The 19937-nt window shown below is 43.9% G+C and overlaps 1 protein-coding gene across 2 annotated transcripts in view; it reads right to left on the bottom strand.

The window, feature by feature from the left end:
- The window catches only part of TBC1D15 (TBC1 domain family member 15), a 91510-nt gene extending 72746 nt beyond the window's left edge, over positions 1-18764 (bottom strand). For both annotated transcript variants that reach the window (XM_084652096.1, XM_084652095.1), the window contains exons 1-3: positions 18609-18764; positions 1892-1990; positions 1550-1624 (exon numbers count right to left, since the gene is read on the bottom strand). In XM_084652096.1, coding sequence (XP_084508222.1) covers positions 1550-1624; positions 1892-1990; positions 18609-18632 — 198 coding nt within the window. In that variant the 5' untranslated portion in view covers positions 18633-18764. The remainder of the gene's footprint in view (positions 1-1549; positions 1625-1891; positions 1991-18608) is intronic.
- Between the last annotated feature and the right edge of the window lie 1173 nt (positions 18765-19937).

Below are 19937 nucleotides of genomic sequence, written 5' to 3' on the forward strand. Positions count from 1 at the left end.
CACTCGATTATAGACCTAAATGTCGCAATTCTTCAACAAAAAATCTTCAAAAACGAACTCCAACGAGAGACTGCTGAATTGGAATTAATTTGCAAACTTTGGCTTGAATAGAGACTGGGAGTGGATGCGTCATTACACAAAGTAAATCTATCCCCCACCCCCACCCCCAGCTGTTCCTCACCCATTCTTGTCAACTGCTGGAAATGGCCCACCTTGATTATCACTACAAAAGGTCGTGTGTCCCCCCGCTCTCCTGCTGGTAATAGCTCAGCTTACCTGATCACTCTCATTACAGTGTGTATGGTAACACCCATTGTTTCACGTTCTCTGTGTATATAAATCTCCCCACTGTATTTTCCACTGAATGCATCTGATGAAGTGAGCTGTAGCTCACGAAAGCTTATGCTCAAATAAATGTTACTCTCTAAGGTGCCACAAGTCCTCCTTTTCTTTTTGTAATGATAGCGATTTATGATCGTCAGCATAGCTTGTGTCAACTTAAGCTATATCTACACTACAGAGTTAAGTGAGTTCAGTTTTCAACCACAGGGTATAAAGGGAATGAAAGAGAAGTTGGAGACTGACATTGCCATGAAGAAAAGAAAGTTATTTGGGTGACCTTAATTGTGCACTCTCACACTTTCATATGTTTGTGCTTTTAGTAACTATCAACACAGAATTTCCTGGCTTTCTAGACTTGTGGGTCATGTGTTTTAAGCAACAACGTGAAAGGATCTTTAACATTCTAATCTTTTATAGTGCTTTTATTGTAACAGACTTAGTAGGCAGAGGCCAAAATTGGGCTTCTCATAGTGGGGAAGTAGAACCACAATAGCTGAGGTAGATATAAGCTTACTGTTAAAGCACTTAGAAAAATTGGAAGTTAACATCTACATACATATGAATATTGCATAGATCCCTGACCAGCCCATGCAGAGAGAGTTCTGCAACATCAAAAGAGGAATAGGAAAGAATTACTTGTCTTAGGCCTAGTCTTTCTTGACTAGGATTTAAATGTCTGATGTTCGGTCATGTTACCTACCTCAATTTAAGACCTTCCAAAATGCTAAACAAAACAGGGCAAATTTTATTCATTTGTATTATAATAGCTTTGTTTTAGCACATACCAAACTAGTACAGTTAAAGCCTCTAGGCTTTAATCGAGATATTTTCTCTCCTAAACTTAAACCATTTTAGTTAGGGTGTGTGAGCTAATATCCTAACACAACATCTTTAAACCCTCGTATAGGCAGATCCACGGAGGTAGCACTCCCCTCTTTCATACTCTGAAGATCAGGTTTCATTGGACCCTAGCACCCTCCACTCAGACAGCAAAACATAATCATCTTTTTGTTCTGTCTGAACAGTGCTTAGCATAATGGGGTCCAGGACTAGGGCGCCTAGGCACTACAGCAACAAAAATAACCATCACCCTGAATAAGTAAACTTCCAGTTTTAGGATCATCTAGCTAAATTTAACAGATGAACAATACATACAAAACCTGCAGAGAGAGATGAAAAGGTGAATGCAAGTAATTAATAAGCATACCTTTCCAGCACAGAGGATATTGGAAGAGTCCAAAGTATCATCCAATGGTCTCCAGTCTACTATTACTTCAGCTTCCTACAATACAAGTTACACTTATGCATCAGCACAAACTCAGTAAGATTATAATTAAGAAAATGAAGATCTCCCTATTTATGCAAAGAATTATGTAGATTTACTTTATACATACATTTTAGGTATAGCTGCCAAACATCATGGTGTACATTAACAAATACAAACACTAAGGATTTTTCTTTTAATATTTTAAACTTGCAAAGGTATGTTAGATGCACTGAAGGTAAATGTAAGGAAAAAAAAAATCTAACAACTGTATTAAATGATTACCTTTTCTATGACACGTAGTACTCCTGATATTATACTGTCCTGGTCGTCATTTTTTGCACAGGATGAATGAATGAAAACCCCTTCTTGTTCATACACAACCTGGTGGGGGGGCAGAAAATGGATCAACATCTTGTTTTAATGGCAGAGCAACATTTAGACAACGTAAATACCTAGATGGATAATACAGGGGGAACTTTACTCTCAGTATTACTATCATGTCCTAAAAATCAGATTTACAGCACCAAAATGGTACTATACAATTAATTTGATCTATAATTTTGATTTGTCCTGCAATTCAAAATTAATCCTGCTGCACAGACACAAAAAGTGAGTTGCCACATCCTTATTCTGGAAAAAGCAATAGCTGTTGCACAAAATACTTGATTTCAACTTCAGTATACTGAAAGATTAATTTATAGGATCAATGAAATACTGTAGTACAAAGTTACTTGGGAAGAATTTTACATCTTTAAAATGAATCTGAATGGTGATCTTTGAATGTATCTATATGATGTAAATTTAAGTGCATCAAAAGTTAAAGACTAATTGTGTAAAAGTTAAAGACTTATTGTGTATAATCTGCTGAATGAGATTATATTTTCCTTTATATACAAATTAATTTTCAAAAATCTGAACACTGTGTTCTCTGCCAAGATTCAGCATGATCTCCTGGGCTGCTTGATATAAATAACCTTAATCAAAAGTCTACCAAAGGAAATGAAAACCAGGGTCGTTGTAAACCTGAACCCACCCATTTTGCTGGGGGGGGGAGGGAGAGAGGGGGAGAACCCAGTGAAAAAACCCCAAACATTCAACACTAAGGGTTTGAGAAGTGAAAACATAAAACATTATGTGATTCATTTTGTGGACATATTTGTTCCTCAAATATAAAACAGTATGCATTGTTCAAAATGGAGAAATGTACACATCTGGAAATAAAACGTAATAATCCCCTCTACTAACTAGTTTCAGAGTAGCAGCCGTGTTAGTCTGTATTCGCAAAAAGAAAAGGAGTACTTGTGGCACCTTAGAGACTAACCAATTTATTTGAGCATAAGCTTTCGTGAGCTACAGCTCACTTCGTCGGATGCATACTGTGGAAAATACAGAAGATGTTTGTATACATACAAACCATGAAAAAAAGGGTGTTTATGATAATCAAGTCGGGCCATTTCCAGCACAAATCCATACCTTTTGTAGTGGTAAACACCCATTTTTTCATGGTTTGTATGTATACAAACATCTTCTGTATTTTCCACAGTATGCACCCGACGAAGTGAGCTTTAGCTCACGAAAGCTTATGCTCAAATAAATTGGTTAGTCTAAGGTGCCACAAGTACTCCTTTTCCTTTTACAAATGTATTTGCTTTTGAAAAGTTGTTGCCAACTTAAATACTTTGTCACTAGATTTAGTGACCTTTTGGTTTCCCTAGCGAGAAAATAAAGTGTCAAACTGACCAGTGACAAATCTAGCGACTTTCACTGCCAATTAGTGACATACAGAGAAAGAAGTCACCAATATGTATAGTCAAAAAATTATTCACAAGCAACTCAGTAGTGTTAACAGAATCCATTCCATGTTCTTCTTACTACATTCTTTTGCACACCAAGTCAGTGTCATTACATCTCAACTGAACATGTCCTCAGAAGGAATCGCATTCCAGGGCTTCTTGGACTGAGATCATTATAATCTGCAGGAGAAGAAAAGAAGACTGTGGAGGCTAATTAAATACTTCGCTAAAGTCTGGCACACTTTGGAGAGAGCACCACATTAGCCAGGGCTTATTTTACCCAAATGTGTTCTTTCTTGCTGCTCCATAGTAGGTAGAAAACCCTGTAATGCAGGGAAAGATGGCTAATGAAGTGGGCAGGATTGGGAAGGCAGGTTAGCTGGTGAGGAGAGCTGCGCGGATGGAAGGTGTGGTGGGATGAGAGAGGGCGATGTGCGCCAGTGGGAAGGGGGCACCAAGGATGAAGATGGGATCAAAGGTAGAACTAGCTTGATTTCAGCTCCTCTTCACTCTTTCCCCCGGTTTGGCTTGGGGTTAGGGGCCCAGCTGTTTTCAGAAATCAAATCCTGGAAGAGTGGGGAAGGGGTCTGGCTAGCAAATTTTTGTTTTTAAACCTACTTTCTTAGCTCCCTGCAGCCCCGAGCTCAGGTCAGGTGAATTCTTTTTTTTCCTCTGGCTCTGGACTCTCCATTTCACTAACCTGTCCGCTCAAATCCAGGCTGGCAAGAAAGAGGCTCAGCTGAAATTAACCAACCTCAGACAACCTGGGCTGCAGTGTACAGAGCCTTCCCAATGAGCAGAGGGCTGCAGTTTCCTTTCCAGTGAGCAGAGGGCATCCTCCTGATGAGGACAGTGTACCGTACTAGTTGCTTGAGGTATGTAGCAAGAAAAGCATAGAATGGATTTTATTAACACTATTGAGCTGCTTGTGACTATATGTGCCTGCATGCGCACGTGCATGTATGTAATTCTCTGGAAATTGTGTTAGTCACATTTTTGACTCCTTTTAAGTGCTTAAACAGCTACATCTAATGACTTGCAGAAAAAGACAGAAAGAAAGACAGAAAGAAAGTCAAGAAATTGGATTGTGTGTGGAGTCAGCATGCTCAACCACCATTCTGCTTTCCTTGTTGTCTTTTTGATGGATGCAGTAAACAACAACAACAAAAGTATCCGTGTTTTGCATGTCTGGTGATGGACTCAAAAGTAACTAAGATCGGGTTGAAAGCCACGAGCACACGTCTGTCCATTTTTCACTCTACTTCAACTGGAAAAAAGTTTGAAGAACCACACTGGAATTGATGGTGCTCTTCAAAAACAAGTTGAGGAAGAAACCATAAAAAGCCATGAAATTTTGAAATGCATCTTAGATGTCACATTGGTTTTAGCTGGTTTCATTTTGCAGATCTAACAGCAAAACAGGAGACCAAGGGAACAGCCTTTTCTTTTGTACTTTACCACTGCTTGAGGTATCAGAATGGAGTTCATAAGAGACGGTTAAAACCAAATCCAAAACACTTATCCAAAATGTACAGAAGGCATTCTACTACGATATGACTGTTGCCAGAAAACCAGATGCTTCCTATAGAGAGCAAATTATTTTTTGCTTTGTGATACGCTCAAACTCAAGATAACATATGGGAAATTAAAGAGTGCTTTTTGATGTCTGAGGACTCGGGGGTGGGAGGGTGGGAGAAAGGACATTGCAGAGCCAATATGCAGAGTACTTGAAAAGAGTGGTATCGACCTTCAAAACTGTAGAGGTCAAAGACAGGACAATGGGTCCAACATGGCTAGAATTTCTGAAGGAGCACAAACTAATTTTACAGAAGAATCCTCAGGCAATCTACTCTCCACATAGTTCATGCAGTCTGAGTCTTTGTGGAGTGCACACAGCAGACCCAAGTGTGACATAAAGAGTTTGTTTGGAAACTTCAAACTCTGCAACTTGTTCAATTCCAGCCCTGCCTGATGAAAAGTTCTACAGAAAGCTGCAAACATTTTGTTGCAGACTTAGTGGAATTCAAGAACTGAAGCAGTGAAACCACTATCAAAGTAATAGCCCTGGCCTACACTAGCAGTTGAGGTTGAATTTAGCAGCATTAAAATCGATTTAACCCTGCCCCCGTCCACACGATGAAGCCTTTTTTTTTTTTTTTTTTTTTTTTACTTAAAGGGCTCTTAAAATCTATTTCTTTACTCCACCCCCAAAAAGGGGATTAGCACTGAAATCGGTCTTGCTGGATCAAATCTGGGGTACTGTGAACACAATTAGACAGTATTGGCCTCCGGGAGCTATCCCAGAGTGCTCCATTGTGACCGCTCAGGAAAGCGCTCTCAACTCAGATGCACTGGCCAGATAGACAGAAAAAGGCCCGTGAACTTTTGAATTTCATTTCCTGTTTGGCCAGCGTGGCAAGCTGCAGGTGAGTGCAGAGCTCATCAGCAGAGATGACGATGATGGAGTCCTAGAATCGCAAAAAAGCTCCAGCATGGACCAAAAGGGAGATACAGGATCTGATCGCTGTATGGGGAGAGGAATCCGTGCTATCAGAACTCCATTCTAGTTTTCGAAATGCCAAAACAGTTGTCAAAATCTCCCAGGGCATGAAGGACAGAGGCCATAACAGAGATCCAAAGCAGTGCCACGTGAAACTTAAGGAGCTGAGGCAAGGCTACCAGAAAACCAGAGAGGCAAACGGCCGCTCCAGGTCAGAGCCCAAAACATGCCGCTTCTATGATGAGCTGCATGCCATTTTAGGGGGTTCAGGCACCACTACCCCAGCCGTGTTGTTTGACTCCTTCAATGGAGATGGAGGCAACACGGAAGCAGGTTTTGGGGATGAGGAAGAGGATGATGATGATGAGGTTGTAGATAGCTCACAGCAAGCAAGTGGAGAAACCGGTTTTCTTGACAGCCAGGAACTGTTTCTCACCCTGGACCTGGACCCCTCGAACCCACCCAAGGCTGCCTCCTGGACCTGCCAGGCGGAGAAGGGACCTCTGGTGAGTGTACCTTTTTAAATAGTATACATGGTTTAAAAGCAAGCGTGTTTAATGATTAATTTGCCCTGGCATTCGCGGCCAGTACAGCTACTGGAAAAGTCTGTTAACGTGTCTGGGGATGGAGTGGAAATCCTCCAGGGACATCTCCATAAAGCTCTCCTGGGTGCACTCCCAAAGCCTTTGCAAAAGGTTCATGGGGAGGGCAGCCTTATTCCGTCCACCATGGTAGGACACTTTACCACGCCAGGCCAGTAGCACATAGTCGGGAATCGTTGCAGAACAAAGCATTGCAGTGTATGTTTGCTGGCGTTCAAACAACATCCGTTCTTTATCTCTCTGTGTTAGCCTCAGGAGAGTGATATTCATGGTCACCTGGTTGAAATAGGGTACTCTTCTTAAGGGGACATTAGAGGTGCCCATTCCTGCTGGGCTGTTTGCCTGTGGCTGAACAGAAATGTTCCTCGCTGTTAGTCAAGGGGAGGGGTTAGCCACGTGGTGGAGGGAGGCAAAATGCGACCTTGTAATGAAAGCACATGTGCTACATATGTAATGTTAACAACAAGGTTTACCGTGAAAGAGAGTGTACCCATTGTTCTATAAAATGTGTCTTTTTAAATACCACTGTCCCTTTTTTTTTTTTCTCCTTCCACCAGCTGCATGCGTTTCAAGGATCACAGGATCTTCTCCTTCCCAAAGGCTAGCAAAGATTAGAAGGCGAAAAAAACGCACTCGTGATGAAATGTTCTCTGACGTCATGCAGTGGGAATATTGGTTTTGCTGAGGTCTAACCGAGTCAGTAAACTGCGCCAGAGCTCTTTTAAACGTCCAAATGCCCACTCTACCACCATTCTGCACTTGCTCAGCCTGTAGTTGAAACTCTTTCTTCTCCATTTTGCCCTGGGCCCCAAAAACTTCTGAGTAGCCCTAAGTCTTAGCCAAATCAAAACTCCCTTACATGGCAAAAGTATAAAATGTGGGGCACGTAGATAGGCTGTTGCCATACTCAAATGTGGTCTCTTCACCTTCACAAACACTTTCCTAGTTCTCTGAGATTTTTCCTTCAGTTGTTGGAAGTACAAATTGTTCATTGCATTGGGTCAGAATCTTTACCAAATTATCTAATTTTAGACAATTTCAGTTTCCAAGAAAAAATAAAAAGAAAGCCATCAGCAGTTAGCTTAACTACTGCAAATTATCAGAATGTTAATATGTTGGTGTGAAAGCCATATACATTAATGTAATGCAGCTGCTATCCAACTAAGATGCTGGAACATGCAGGTCACTCTTGGAACAGCAAATTAAGACCTTTGAAAATGCCTAAGAAAAATATGAATGTATTCTTTGACTATATCTCAGCATATGATGATTAGTAACTTTAAAAGTTATGCTACATTGTACTGAAACAGAAGTAGAACAATTGATTGTAATAAGACTACACTTTACATAACTACTTCCAAGCACAACAGGCCAAAGAGGAAAATGTTTCCTTCATTAATATTCCAAGAATGGAAACTATCCACTAACTATTAATGTTTTTTCCATATCTGGTGCTCTTCTCCTTTAATTCCTTGGATGGGTCAAATTGTCAATATGAGTATGCTAAGAAAAGAACCACCGTGTAAGCACCAGCTTTCCAACTTCCTTTTATGTCTGAACCATGAGGCTTATCACAAAAAACATACCACTATGGCAATTTCATTTTATTTATTTTTTAATTATGGGAAAGGAAACAGAAAGGTAGTTATACAGATCATGATAAAAGTGCAAGCTTTTAAAGATTCTGAAGTTTACAGTTTAGAATAACATGCATGCACATCATAAATTAGCTAAGCAAAACATTGTGAATGGTAACTGTCTATGCCCTGAAAATGTATCTATATACTGAAAATACTCAGGGTGTGTGTACTCTAAAAACTTAAATCGACCTACATTAGGTCAACTTACAGTCACCCCAGTAATTACTGCGGTGGTGCATGTCCACACTACCCTCCATGGGTTGGTGGTGCACATCCTCACCAGGAGCACTTCCACCAAACTAAGAGAAACAGTGTGGGGAGCTGAGAGCCCCAGCTCTCTCAGCTCTGCTGGAAGCTCCCTGCCAGGAGCCTGGCTGCCCCACAAATTACCAGCCTTCCAGCTGGCCTCCCAGGGCTTCTCACCTCCCAGTTCCCCACCAGAAGCGGGGCTTCTTGCCCCTGGGGAGCGGAGTCCAGCTCCCCAGTCTTCTCATCCACCTCAGCCCCCACCTGCTCCCCACCATGAGCTAGGAAGCCTTGTCAATTTCACAGCTCCAGCATAGAGCTGTGAAAATGACAAGACAGCCAATTCCCAGCTGAGAGCAGGGGGAGAGAAAGTCCTTGGGAGCTGGGTCCATTCTTGCACCAGCTCTAAAGGCGAGCGAAGGGAGCTCAGTTCTAGCTGCCCAGCTTTCTTGTCAATTTCATGGCTCCGCTGGAGAAAGCTAACAGCAGATATTAGTAATGCAGTCCACAGACACTACATCGCACTAACTACACTTACATAATCCCTACACCTCTCATGGAGGTGGAATTATGTTGGTGTCATACAGCACTTACATTGCCAGGACAAGACTGCAGTATAGACAGTGACAATTAGGTTTCAGAGTAGCAGCCGTGTTAGTCTGTATCCGCAAAAAGAAAAGGAGTACTTGTGGCACCTTAGAGACTAACAAATTTATTTGAGCATAGGCTTTGGTGAGCTACAGCTCACTTTCTCAGATGCATGCAGTGGAAAATACAGTGGGGAGATTTATATACACAAAGAACATGAAACAATGGTGTTACCACACACACTGTAACAAGAGTGATCAGGTAAGGTGAGCTGGGGGGAAAAAACCTTTTGTAGTGATAATCAAGGTGGGCCATTTCCAGCAGTTGACAAGAATGGGCAAGGAACAGTGGGGGGAGGGAGAGAGGAATAAACATGGGGAAATAGTTTTACTTTGTGTAATGACACACCCACTCCCAATCTTTATTCAAGCCTAAGTTAATTGTATCCAGTTTGCAAATTAATTCCAATTCAGCAGTCTCTCGTTGGAGTCTGTTTTTGAAGTTTTTTTTGTTGAAGAATTGCCACTTTTAGGTCTATAATCGAGTGACCAAAGAGATTGAAGTGTTCTCCGACTGGTTTTTGAATGTTATAATTCTTGACATCGGATTTGTGTCCATTTATTCTTTTATGTAGAGACTGTCCAGTTTGGCCAATGTACATAGCAGAGGGGCATTGCTGGCACATGATGGCATATATCGCATTGGTAGATGTGCAGGTGCACAAGCCTCTGATAGTGTGGCTGATGTGATTAGGCCCTATGATGGTGTCTCCTGAATAGATATGTGGACACAGTTGGCAACGGGCTTTGTTGCAAGGATAGGTTCCTGGGTTAGTGGTTCTGTTGTGTGGTGTGTGGTTGCTGGTGAGTATTTGCTTCAGGTTGGGGGGCTGTCTGTAAGCAAGGACTGGCCTGTCTCCCAAGATCTGTGAGAGTGATGGGTCGTCCTTCAGGATAGGTTGTAGATCCTTGATAATGCGCTGGAGAGGTTTTAGTGGGGGGCTGAAGGTGATGGCTAGTGGCGTTCTGTTATTTTCTTTGTTGGGCCTGTCCTGTAGTAGGTACCTTCTGGGCACTCTTCTGGCTCTGTCAATCTGTTTCTTCACTTCAGCAGGTGGGTATTGTAGTTGTAAGAACACTTGATGGAGATCTTGTAGGTGTTTGTCTCTGTCTGAGGGATTGGAGCAAATGCGGTTGTATCATAGAGCTTGGCTGTAGACAATGGATCATGTGGTGTGGTCTGGATGAAAGCTGGAGGCATGTAGGTAGGCATAGCAGTCAGTAGGTTTCCGGTATAGGGTGGTGTTTATGTGACCATCGCTTATTAGCACCATAGTGTCCAGGAAGTGGATCTCTTTTGTGTGGACTGGTCCAGGCTGAGGTTGATGGTAGGATGGAAATTGTTGAAATCATGATGGAATTCCTCAAGGGCTTCTTTTCCATGGATCCAGATGAAGATGTCATCAATGTAGCGCAAGTAGAGTAGGGGCATTAGGGGACGAGAGGCAAGGAAGCATTGTTCTAAGTCAGGCATAAAAAAGTTGGCATACTGTGGGGCCACGCAGGTACCCATAGCAGTGCTGCTGATTTGAAGGTATACATTGTCCCCAAATGTGAAATAGTTATGGGTGAGGACAAAGTCCAGTCACCAGGTTTCCGTGACATTATCGGGAATACTGTTCCTGACAGCTTGTAGTCCATCTTTGTGTGGAATGTTGGTGTAGAGGGCTTCTACATCCATAGTGGCTAGGATGGTGTTTTCAGGAAGATCACGGATGGATTGTAGTTTCCTCAGGAAGTCAGTGGTGTCTCAAAGATAGCTGGGAGCACTGGGAGCGTAGGGCCTGAGGAGGGAGTCTACATAGCCAGACAACCCTGCTGTCAGGGTGCCAATGTCTGAGATGATGGGGCGTCCAGGTTTATGGATCTTGGATAGCAGATAGAATACCCCAGGTCAGGGTTCCAGGGGTGTCTGTGCAGATTTGTTCTTGTGCTTTTTCAGGGAGCGTCTTGAGCAAATGCTGTAGTTTCTTTTGGTAACCCTCAGTGGGATCAGAGGGTAATGGCTTGTAGAAAGTGGTGTTGGAGAGCTGCCTAGCAGCCTCTTGTTCATATTCCGACCTATTCATGATGATGACAGCACCTCCTTTGTCAGCCTTTTTGATTATGATGTCAGAGTTGTTTCTGAGGCTATGGATGGCATTGTGTTCTGCACGACTGAGGTTATGGGGCAAATGAAGCTACTTTTCCACAATTTCAGCCCGTGCACGTCAGCGGAAGCACTCTATGTAGAAGTCCAGTCTGTTGTTTCAACCTTCAGGAGGAGTCCACCCAGAATCCTTCTTTTTGTAGTCTTGGTAGAAAGGTCTCTGTGGGTTAGTATGTTTTTCAGAGGTGTGTTGGAAATATTATTTGAGTCAGAGACGTCGAAAGAAGAAGTCTAGGTCACCACAGAACTGAATCAGGTGGTGGGGCAGAAGGAGAGGCCCCGAGATAGCCCAGCAGAAGAATTTGTCCTAAGAGTATAGTTGGATAGATTAACAATATTGCTGGGTGGGTTAAGGGAACCACTGTTGTGGCCCCTTGTGGCATGTAGTAGTTTAGTGTCCTTTTTCTTTTGTAGAGAAGCAAAGTGTGCGTTGTAAATGGCTTGTCTAGTTTTTGTAAAGTCCAGCCACGAGGAAGTTTGTGTGGAAGGTTGTTTTTTTATGAGAGTATCCAGTTTTGAGAGCTCACTCTTAATCTTTCCCTGTTTGCTGTAGAGGATGTTGATCAGGTGGTTCCGCAGTTTCTTTGAGAGTGTGTGGCACAAGCTGTCAGCATAGTCTGTGTGGTATGTAGATTGTAATGGATTTTTTACCTTCAGTCCTTTTGGTATGATGTCCATCAGTTTGCATTTGGAAAGGAAGATGATGTCTGTCTGTATCTGTATGAGTTTTTTCATGAACTTGATAGATTTCCACTCCATACGGCTAAATTCAGTGCCTTGCATAATGACAGGTTTCAGAGTAGCAGCCATGTTAGTCTGTATCCATAAAAAGAAAAGGAGTACTTGGGGCAGAAAAGGAGTACAAAAGGAGTACGGAGGCTCGTTCATCTGCACATCTACCAGTATGATATATGCCATCACGTGCCAGCAATGCCCCTCTGCCATGTACATTGGCCAAACTGGACAGTCCCTACGTAAAAGAATAAATGGACACAAATCAGACGTCAAGAATTATAACATTCAAAAACCAGTCGGAGAACACTTCAATCTCTTTGGTCACTCGATAACAGACCTAAAAGTGGCAATTCTTCAACAAAAAATCTTCAAAAACAGACTCCAACGAGAGACTGCTGAATTGGAATTAATTTGCAAACTTTGGCTTGAATAGAGACTGGGAGTGGATGCGTCATTACACAAAGTAAAACTATTTCCCCACGTTTATTCCCCCCACCCCACCCCCACAGACGTTCTTGTCAACTGCTGGAAATGGCCCACCTTGATCATCACTACAAAAGTTCTTTCCCCCCAGCTCTCCTGCAGGTAATAGCTCACCTTACCTGATCACTTTCGTTACAGTGTGTATGGTAACACCCATTGTTTCATGTTCTCCGTGTATATAAATCTACCCACTGTATTTTCCACTGCATGCATCCGACAAAGTGAGCTGTAGCTCACGAAAGCTTATGCTCAAATAAATTTGTTAGTCTCTAAGGTGCCACAAGTTCTCCTTTTCTTTTGACATAATTAGGTCAATGTAAGGCAGTTTACGTTGACCTAATTGTGTAGTACAGACCAGGTGATAGAAATGTTTAAGTACTAACTAAACAGTTACTTATTTTATATTTCAACTATCTGGAATAGTTGCAACTTTAACCATGGGTCTATCACACAAATCTGTTCAGTTCTAATGACAGCTTTTGTGATGCCAAACCAAACCATGCTAAAGAATGTCCATATCTGACTTAAATAAAACAAAAAACCCTAACTCAATAAGTCACACATGGATAATACAAGTCTGGAAAGGAGTGGAGACATGGTACTCCAGTTTTATCAACTATAATGGACATAAAGGTCTCAATGAATCAATCCTAAATAGGTATTCTGTGGTACAGTAACCCTAGTAAATGATGAAGCAGTGCTAGCAGTCATCAAAATCTCTCTATTGCAAGGCTTTTCCTAGGAGCAGTGGGCTGAGGAAGAACTGAGGCTGAAGACTCAAGATAAAAGCAGTGCAACAGTTCATATCTGGAAGCTTATCTTTCAAACACTATTTTTAAATTAAAGCTTAAATTCTGCAGAAATTGAGGGGTCTGGGTTCTGGTATTGCCAACCATAAGCATTCAAAAAATATCAATCAGGCCCCTAAAAGATCATGAGATGGCTTAGAATTCAGAAGCTTTTTTAAAAAATTAAAAAATAAACTGAGTCTTTATGGGGCTTCTGCTTTTGGAGCATTCAGGGCTCACGTCTTCGAGCGCTTTCAGGGCAATGATGAGGACTAGAAAAATCAGCTTTTTTATTTATTTATTTAAAGTGGAATTCTCATTTCATTCCAGGAGTTGGGGCTTTAAGTAAAAATCCACCCAATACTGAAAAGCTTGCCAGAGTTGGAAACTATGGGAACCACACACACAGTAAAGGTTTCTTACTTGACAGAAATAAGCAAATTTTTCAAGTCCTGCCATAGATGCATTGAAAGTGTCTTGAGCTATTAGAATAATTATACAGTAACAGTGATATTTAAACTAAAATACAAGTCTCTTAAGCACAGACAGGAGAAGAGCCTCAGGTAGTAATAAGCAAATTTTACTGTAAGCATTTATGCAAGAGAAGTTCTATAATGGATATAAAATGCAATTAAGAATAAACAGAAACTTTCGAATTATGAGTAAAGGAGAGTTATACTTTATCTCTTCAGCACAGTGAAACCATAACTGAGGCCTTGTCTATACTTAAAAGGGTTTACCAGTACAGATATATGCTACAGCTTAAACCAGTTCCCTGAATGTAATATACTATGCTAGCAAAAAGTCTTTTTGCCCGCATAGCTTTCGCTGGCATAGCTAGGTCAGTTAGAAATGTGAAAGGCGCGGGGAGTGGGGGGAAAAAATCACATTCTTAACAGACATAGCTACACTGGTAAAACACTCTAATTTAGACAAGGCCTAACATTCAGAAGAACTCCATGCAGGCACAGGCCTCTGCTCACAGCATACTATGAGGCTTGGTCTACACTAGCAACTTATGTCCGTATAACTACATCACTCAAGGGTGTGGAATATCTACACCTGTAAGGGACACAGTTATGCCAACCTAACTCTCAGGTTAGATAGCACTATATTGAATGGGAGGGCTTCTCCCATTGACATAGCTACTGCCTTTCTGGGAGGTAAAGTACCTATGCCGACGGGAGAAGTCCTCCAATTGGTGTAGGTGGTGTCTTCAGTGCAGTGCTACAGTGGCGCAGCTGTGCTGCTGCAGCAGCATTTTAAGTGTAGAGAAGCCCTACATCAATCTGTCTGTTAAGCGATGCCTTAGATTTAGAGGATATACAGAAAGGCCTCTAATTCCATGAAGGTTACAGAGATTCCTTTGAAGCAGCACATATCAAATGACTGGAGATGGCTGAAATCAAATATTGAATAAACTCACATAATGGAAAATGTATATTGGTCTTAATGACCAATATATTTAATTAGAGGGCTATGCACGTAACACAGAATATTCCCACCTATACAGCGTAACAGAATGTTCACACCATGTAAAGAAGCACACAAGAGAAAATAACCTCCCTAATGACAACTGTACCAATGAGTGTGAGATGGTAACACAGGGGGAAAGATCTAACAGCCAAAATACTGAAAATACACAAACTCCAAGAACGTAAAAACTGTATTTGTCCATAAACAGACTAATTATAAAGTATCCTATCTAGTGAGGTTGCTTTTCAGACTTTAAAATAAGATTTTATGCCACAACTTTTTATTTTTACTTGATTTTCTAACAAACCTTGGTTTCTGTAGAAAGAATAGTAAATATGGCAGGCGACCAGCTTGGCTTAACAGTGAAATCCTTGCTGATCTTAAACCCAAAAAAGAAGCTTACAAGAAGTGGAAGATTGGACAAATGACCAGGGAAGAGTATAAAAATATTGCTCGGGCATGCAGGAGTGAAATCAGGAAGGCCAAATCACACCTGGAGTTGCAGCTAGCAAGAGATGTTAAGAGTAACAAGAAGGGTTTCTTCAGGTATGTTAGCAACAAGAAGAAAGTCAAGGAAAGAGTGACAGAGGATGTGGAAAAAGCTAATGTACTCAATGCTTTTTTTGCCTCTGTCTTCACGAACAAGGTCAGCTCCCAGACTGCTGCACTGAGCAGCACAGCATGGGGAGGAGGTGACCAGCCCTCTGTGGAGAAAGAAGTGGTTCGGGACTATTTAGAAAAGCTGGACGAGCACAAGTCCATGGGGCCGGATGTGCTGCATCTGAGAGTGCTAAAGGAGTTGGCGGATGTGATTGCAGAGCCATTGGCCATTACCTTTGAAAACTCATGGTGATCAGGGGAGGTCCCGAACGACTGGAAAAAGGCTAATGTAATGCCCATCTTTAAAAAAGGGAAGAAGGAGGATCCTGGGAACTACAGGCCAGTCAGCCTCACCTCCGTCCCTCGAAAAATCATGGAGCAGGTCCTCAAGGGATCAATTCTGAAGCATTTAGACAAGAGGAAAGTGATCAGGAACAGTCAGCATGGATTCACCAAGGACAAGTCATGCCTGACTAATCTAATTGCCTTCTATGACGAGATAACTGGCTCTGTGAATGAAGGGAAAGCAGTGGATGTGTTGTTCCTTGACTTTAGCAAAGCTTTTGACACCATCTCCCACAGTATTCTTGCCAGTAAGTTAAAGCAGTATGGGCTGGATGAATGGACAGTAAGGTGGATAGAAAGCTGGCTAGATTGTTGGGCTCAACAGGTAGTGATCAGAGGCTCCATGTCTAGTTGGCAGCCGGTGTCAAGTGGAGTGCCCCAAGGGTCAGTCCTCGGGCTGGTTTTGTTCAATATCTTCATTAATGATCTGGAGGATGGTGTGGATTGCACCCTCAGCAAGTTTGCAGATGACACTAAACTGGGAGGACAGGTAGATACGCTGGAGGGTAGGGATAGGATACAGAGAGACCTAGACAAATTAGAGGATTGGACCAAAAGAAATCTGATGAGGTTCAGCAAGGACAAGTGCATAGTCCTGCACTTGGGACGGAAGAATCCCATGCACCGCTACAGACTAGGGACCGAATGGCTAGGCAGCAGTTCTGCAGAATAGGTCCTAGGGGTTACAGTAGACGAGAAGCTGGATATGAGTCAACAGTGTGCCCTTGTTGCCAAGAAGGCCAATGGCATTTTGGGCTGTATAAGTAGGGGCATTGCCAGCAGATCGAGGGACGTGATCGTTCCCCTCTATTTGACATTGAGGAGGCTTCATCTGGAGTACTGTGTCCAGTTTTGGGCCCCACACTACAAGGAGGATGTGGAAAAATTGGAAAGCGTCCAGCAGAGGGCAACAAAAATGATTAGGGGACTGGAACACATGAGTTATGAAGAGATGCTGAGGGAACTGGGAGGGAACCGTTTAGTCTGCGGAAGAGAAGAATGAGGGGGGACTGGATAGCTGCTTTCAACTACCTGAAAGGGGGTTCCAAAGAGGATGGATCTAGACTTTTCTCAGTGATAACAGATGACAGAATGAGGAGTAATGGTCTCAAGTTGCAGTAGGGGAGGTTTAGGTTGGATATTAGGAAAAACTTTTTCACTAAGAGGGTGGTTAAACACTAGAATGCGTTACCTAGGGAGGTGGTGGAATCTCCTTCCTTAGAAGTTTTTAAGGTCAGGCTTGACAAAGCCCTGGCTGGGCTGATTTAGTTGGGGATTGGTCCTGCTTTGAGCAGGGGGTTGGACTAGATGACCTCCTGATGTTCCTTCCAACCCTGATATTCTATGATCCTATGATTGTTTTATAAGGAAAATCCCTTGGGGCTGGTCTACACTAACACTGTAAGTCGATATAAGATACACTAGTTCAGTTACATAAGTTACATAACTGAAGTCGACATAATTTTAGGTTGACTTACAGTAGTGTCTACACCGCACTATGTCGACGGGAGGCACTCTCCCATTGACTTAGGGTATCTTCACCAAACCCGCTAAATCGACACCACCGCATCTATCACAGCAGTGTCGATTTACCCAGTAGCGTAGACATGGCCTTGGAGACCATTCCCAAAGACAAAGAAAACAAACTGGCCTCTGGTAAGCAGCAGAAATAGGTAAAGGTACCCATGCTGAGGCATATAATCAAAAGCACCAGGGAAGAAGGTCCTCATTCCCAAAAAAACACTAGCTGTAGTTACTTGCATGCACAGAAAAACATGATGACTGCAATGAAGAACAGAGAACTGAAGCGCACGAGTGTTTTAATGTAGACGGTCACTATTTGAAAATGAATCTGAATCATAACCATAATTCAAAGAAAACAAATACTTTGTTGTGGGTGGAATTAGGTGGGGAAAAAAAAAAAAAAACCCAGACTTTAGTAATCTGCTGTAAAACGTTAAATCTCTCATCAGTTCAGCATATAAAAATTGTGTCTGAATTCTAATTATGTATGTAATGTACTAAATGACCATGGTTTGTTTTTTAGTAGCATGGGGGTATCAGTCTCTCTTGCGGGATTGGCAGGATCTAAGGTTTTTGCAGGGGGAAGTGTGATAAAAATGCAAGAAACAATGCAGGAGTAGGTGGAAGTTGGAATTGCAGAGTCAGATGGGATTAAAAAAAGTCCCATCCCGGGCTCGACCATGAATCAAAGAACACAGATATTCATGTTAACGCAATTATTAGATTTATGTTAAACTATCTTCTCTTTACAGACCACACTACATCCCAAAGTATCAAAAGGTGGACACACCCACGTCAGTGAAACCCAACCAAGCCTGCCAAAGAGCGCGGCTGCTAAACACCAGGATACCATGGCCAAGGACAATGGGACAACTCCACTTCTTCACAAAAGCGCTACGATTTTAAACAGCCACAAACTGACCAGCAGCCTGGCATTCTCCTCGGAAACACACACACACACCGCCGAGCGAGTGGAGCGGGGCTGCCTCCGCCAGAGCAAGGGCCGAGCAACAACTCGCCGCCCCCAGCACTGGGGACACGCTGGGGCTGCAGCGGGATAGGCTGGCGGGCCCGGGCAAGACAGACGCCGCCTCAGTCGGGGCCAGACACCCGATGTCACCAGCTCCTCGGGAGGGAGCAAGGCGCTCGCTGTCTGTCACCAAGCACCTCCCTTCCCCCACCAAGGAGTCCCCAGCGAACCAGCGCAGGATGCCCGGCCTCCCCCCCCACACACTGGGCGCCACGGCCTAGGGAGACACCCCCAGCAGCAAAAAGGGATTTCCGCTGCCCCCCGCCCCGCCAGGGCTAAGGAGCAACAGAGCCCAGCAGTACGAGGGGCCGGGCCTCGCTTCCCCCACCAGCCCAGGACAAACAGACACGCGGCGGCGGCACCCGGGCCGGGCGCTCCCGTCGGCACAGGCCTCGCCCCCGATCCAGCCGGCGGGCAGCAGGCGCCCCCTTCCCCCGTTACCTTTCCGCTCCCAGGAGCCGCCATTTCCCCTACTAGTGTTTATGATGACGTTGCGCGCTTCACGTGCTTCCAACAGCTTCACAACAACCTCGAGCCCCCGCCTCTCGCGAGCCCCAGGGCCAAGCGGCCGGCGCATGCGCCCCGGACAGCTCGCCTCGTGGCGGCGGAGAAAGGCGAATATGGCGAACCGGGGGCGGGGTTGTCCTGACCTCACGCTCGCCCCGCCGGAGCCTCTCTCCCGGCAGCTGCCGGCGCACCGCTGGGCCGCCTGCGGGTGGGGGCGCGGCCGATGCCGCCGCCGCCGCGGGCGAAGCTCGCCCCTACCCACTCCCACATGCTAGGGCATGGCCGTTCCCCTACACACCACCACGGACCCCGCATAGACGTGTCCCTGCCTCGCATACCGGGGTTTGACCCCCTCCAGGGTATCGGGGCCCTGCGGAGTGATGCTGCTCCGGTTCCTTTCTAGAGCTGCGTGGGAATCCTCTGTCTGAAGTGACCTCTGTGTGTATTCTTCCGGACCTGTATATTCTAAATCCTTTCTTTTATTTTTCTTAGTAGTGAGGTTTAGTCTAGTTAGTGTAATTTAGTTCTTCCTCCACCCACCCCCACACCCCCGAGCATTTCTCTGTAAAGACCATGCCCGGAGTCAGGGTGTCTTCATTCTTTCTCCATGAGTCCTGAGCACCAGTGTTGCCTTTATTGCCTTGGGGAGGGTCACATCTCTTTCATGTACAGCATTTGTCAGTCCTTCCCTCTGTGAATCATAGAATATCAAGGTTGGAAGGGACCTCAGGAGGTCATCCAGTCCAACCCCCTGCTCAAAGCAGGACCAATCCCCAATTTTTGCCCCAGATCCCAAATGGCCCCCTCAAGGATTGAACTCACAACCCTGGGTTTAGCAGGCCAATGCTCAAACCACTGAGCTATCTGTCCCCACCCGTTGTCCCCCAATGAACCCATGAGGGATGATGGCTCTGACTAAAGAAGCATCTCATGGAGAAGGCCATAAGAGCTCAGCTGGACCTGGGCTAGAGAGGCGCCCTCCAGACAACCGCCTCAGTCAGAGGGCAGTGCCCCTCCAAGCACAAGCTCAGGATCCAAGGCCAAAGCAGCTAAGCCTCAACAACTGTTACCTAGGGCTTCTCACAAGAGTAAGGGGCACTTTTGCAAACACAAGAACAGATATCCTTCCAAATCTGCACCTAGAGTAAAAGATCTCTCCCTGACTCCATCCAAGTCAATTGAGTCCTTGCATGCATGTCCTAAGGACTTAGGTCCAGTCAGATCTTCTGAACATGAAGGTATGGCACAAAGGAATAAGGATCT

This window comes from Lepidochelys olivacea (assembly GCF_965140295.1).
Source record: "Lepidochelys olivacea isolate rLepOli2 genome assembly, chromosome: 1".
Lineage (NCBI taxonomy): Eukaryota > Metazoa > Chordata > Testudines > Cheloniidae > Lepidochelys > Lepidochelys olivacea.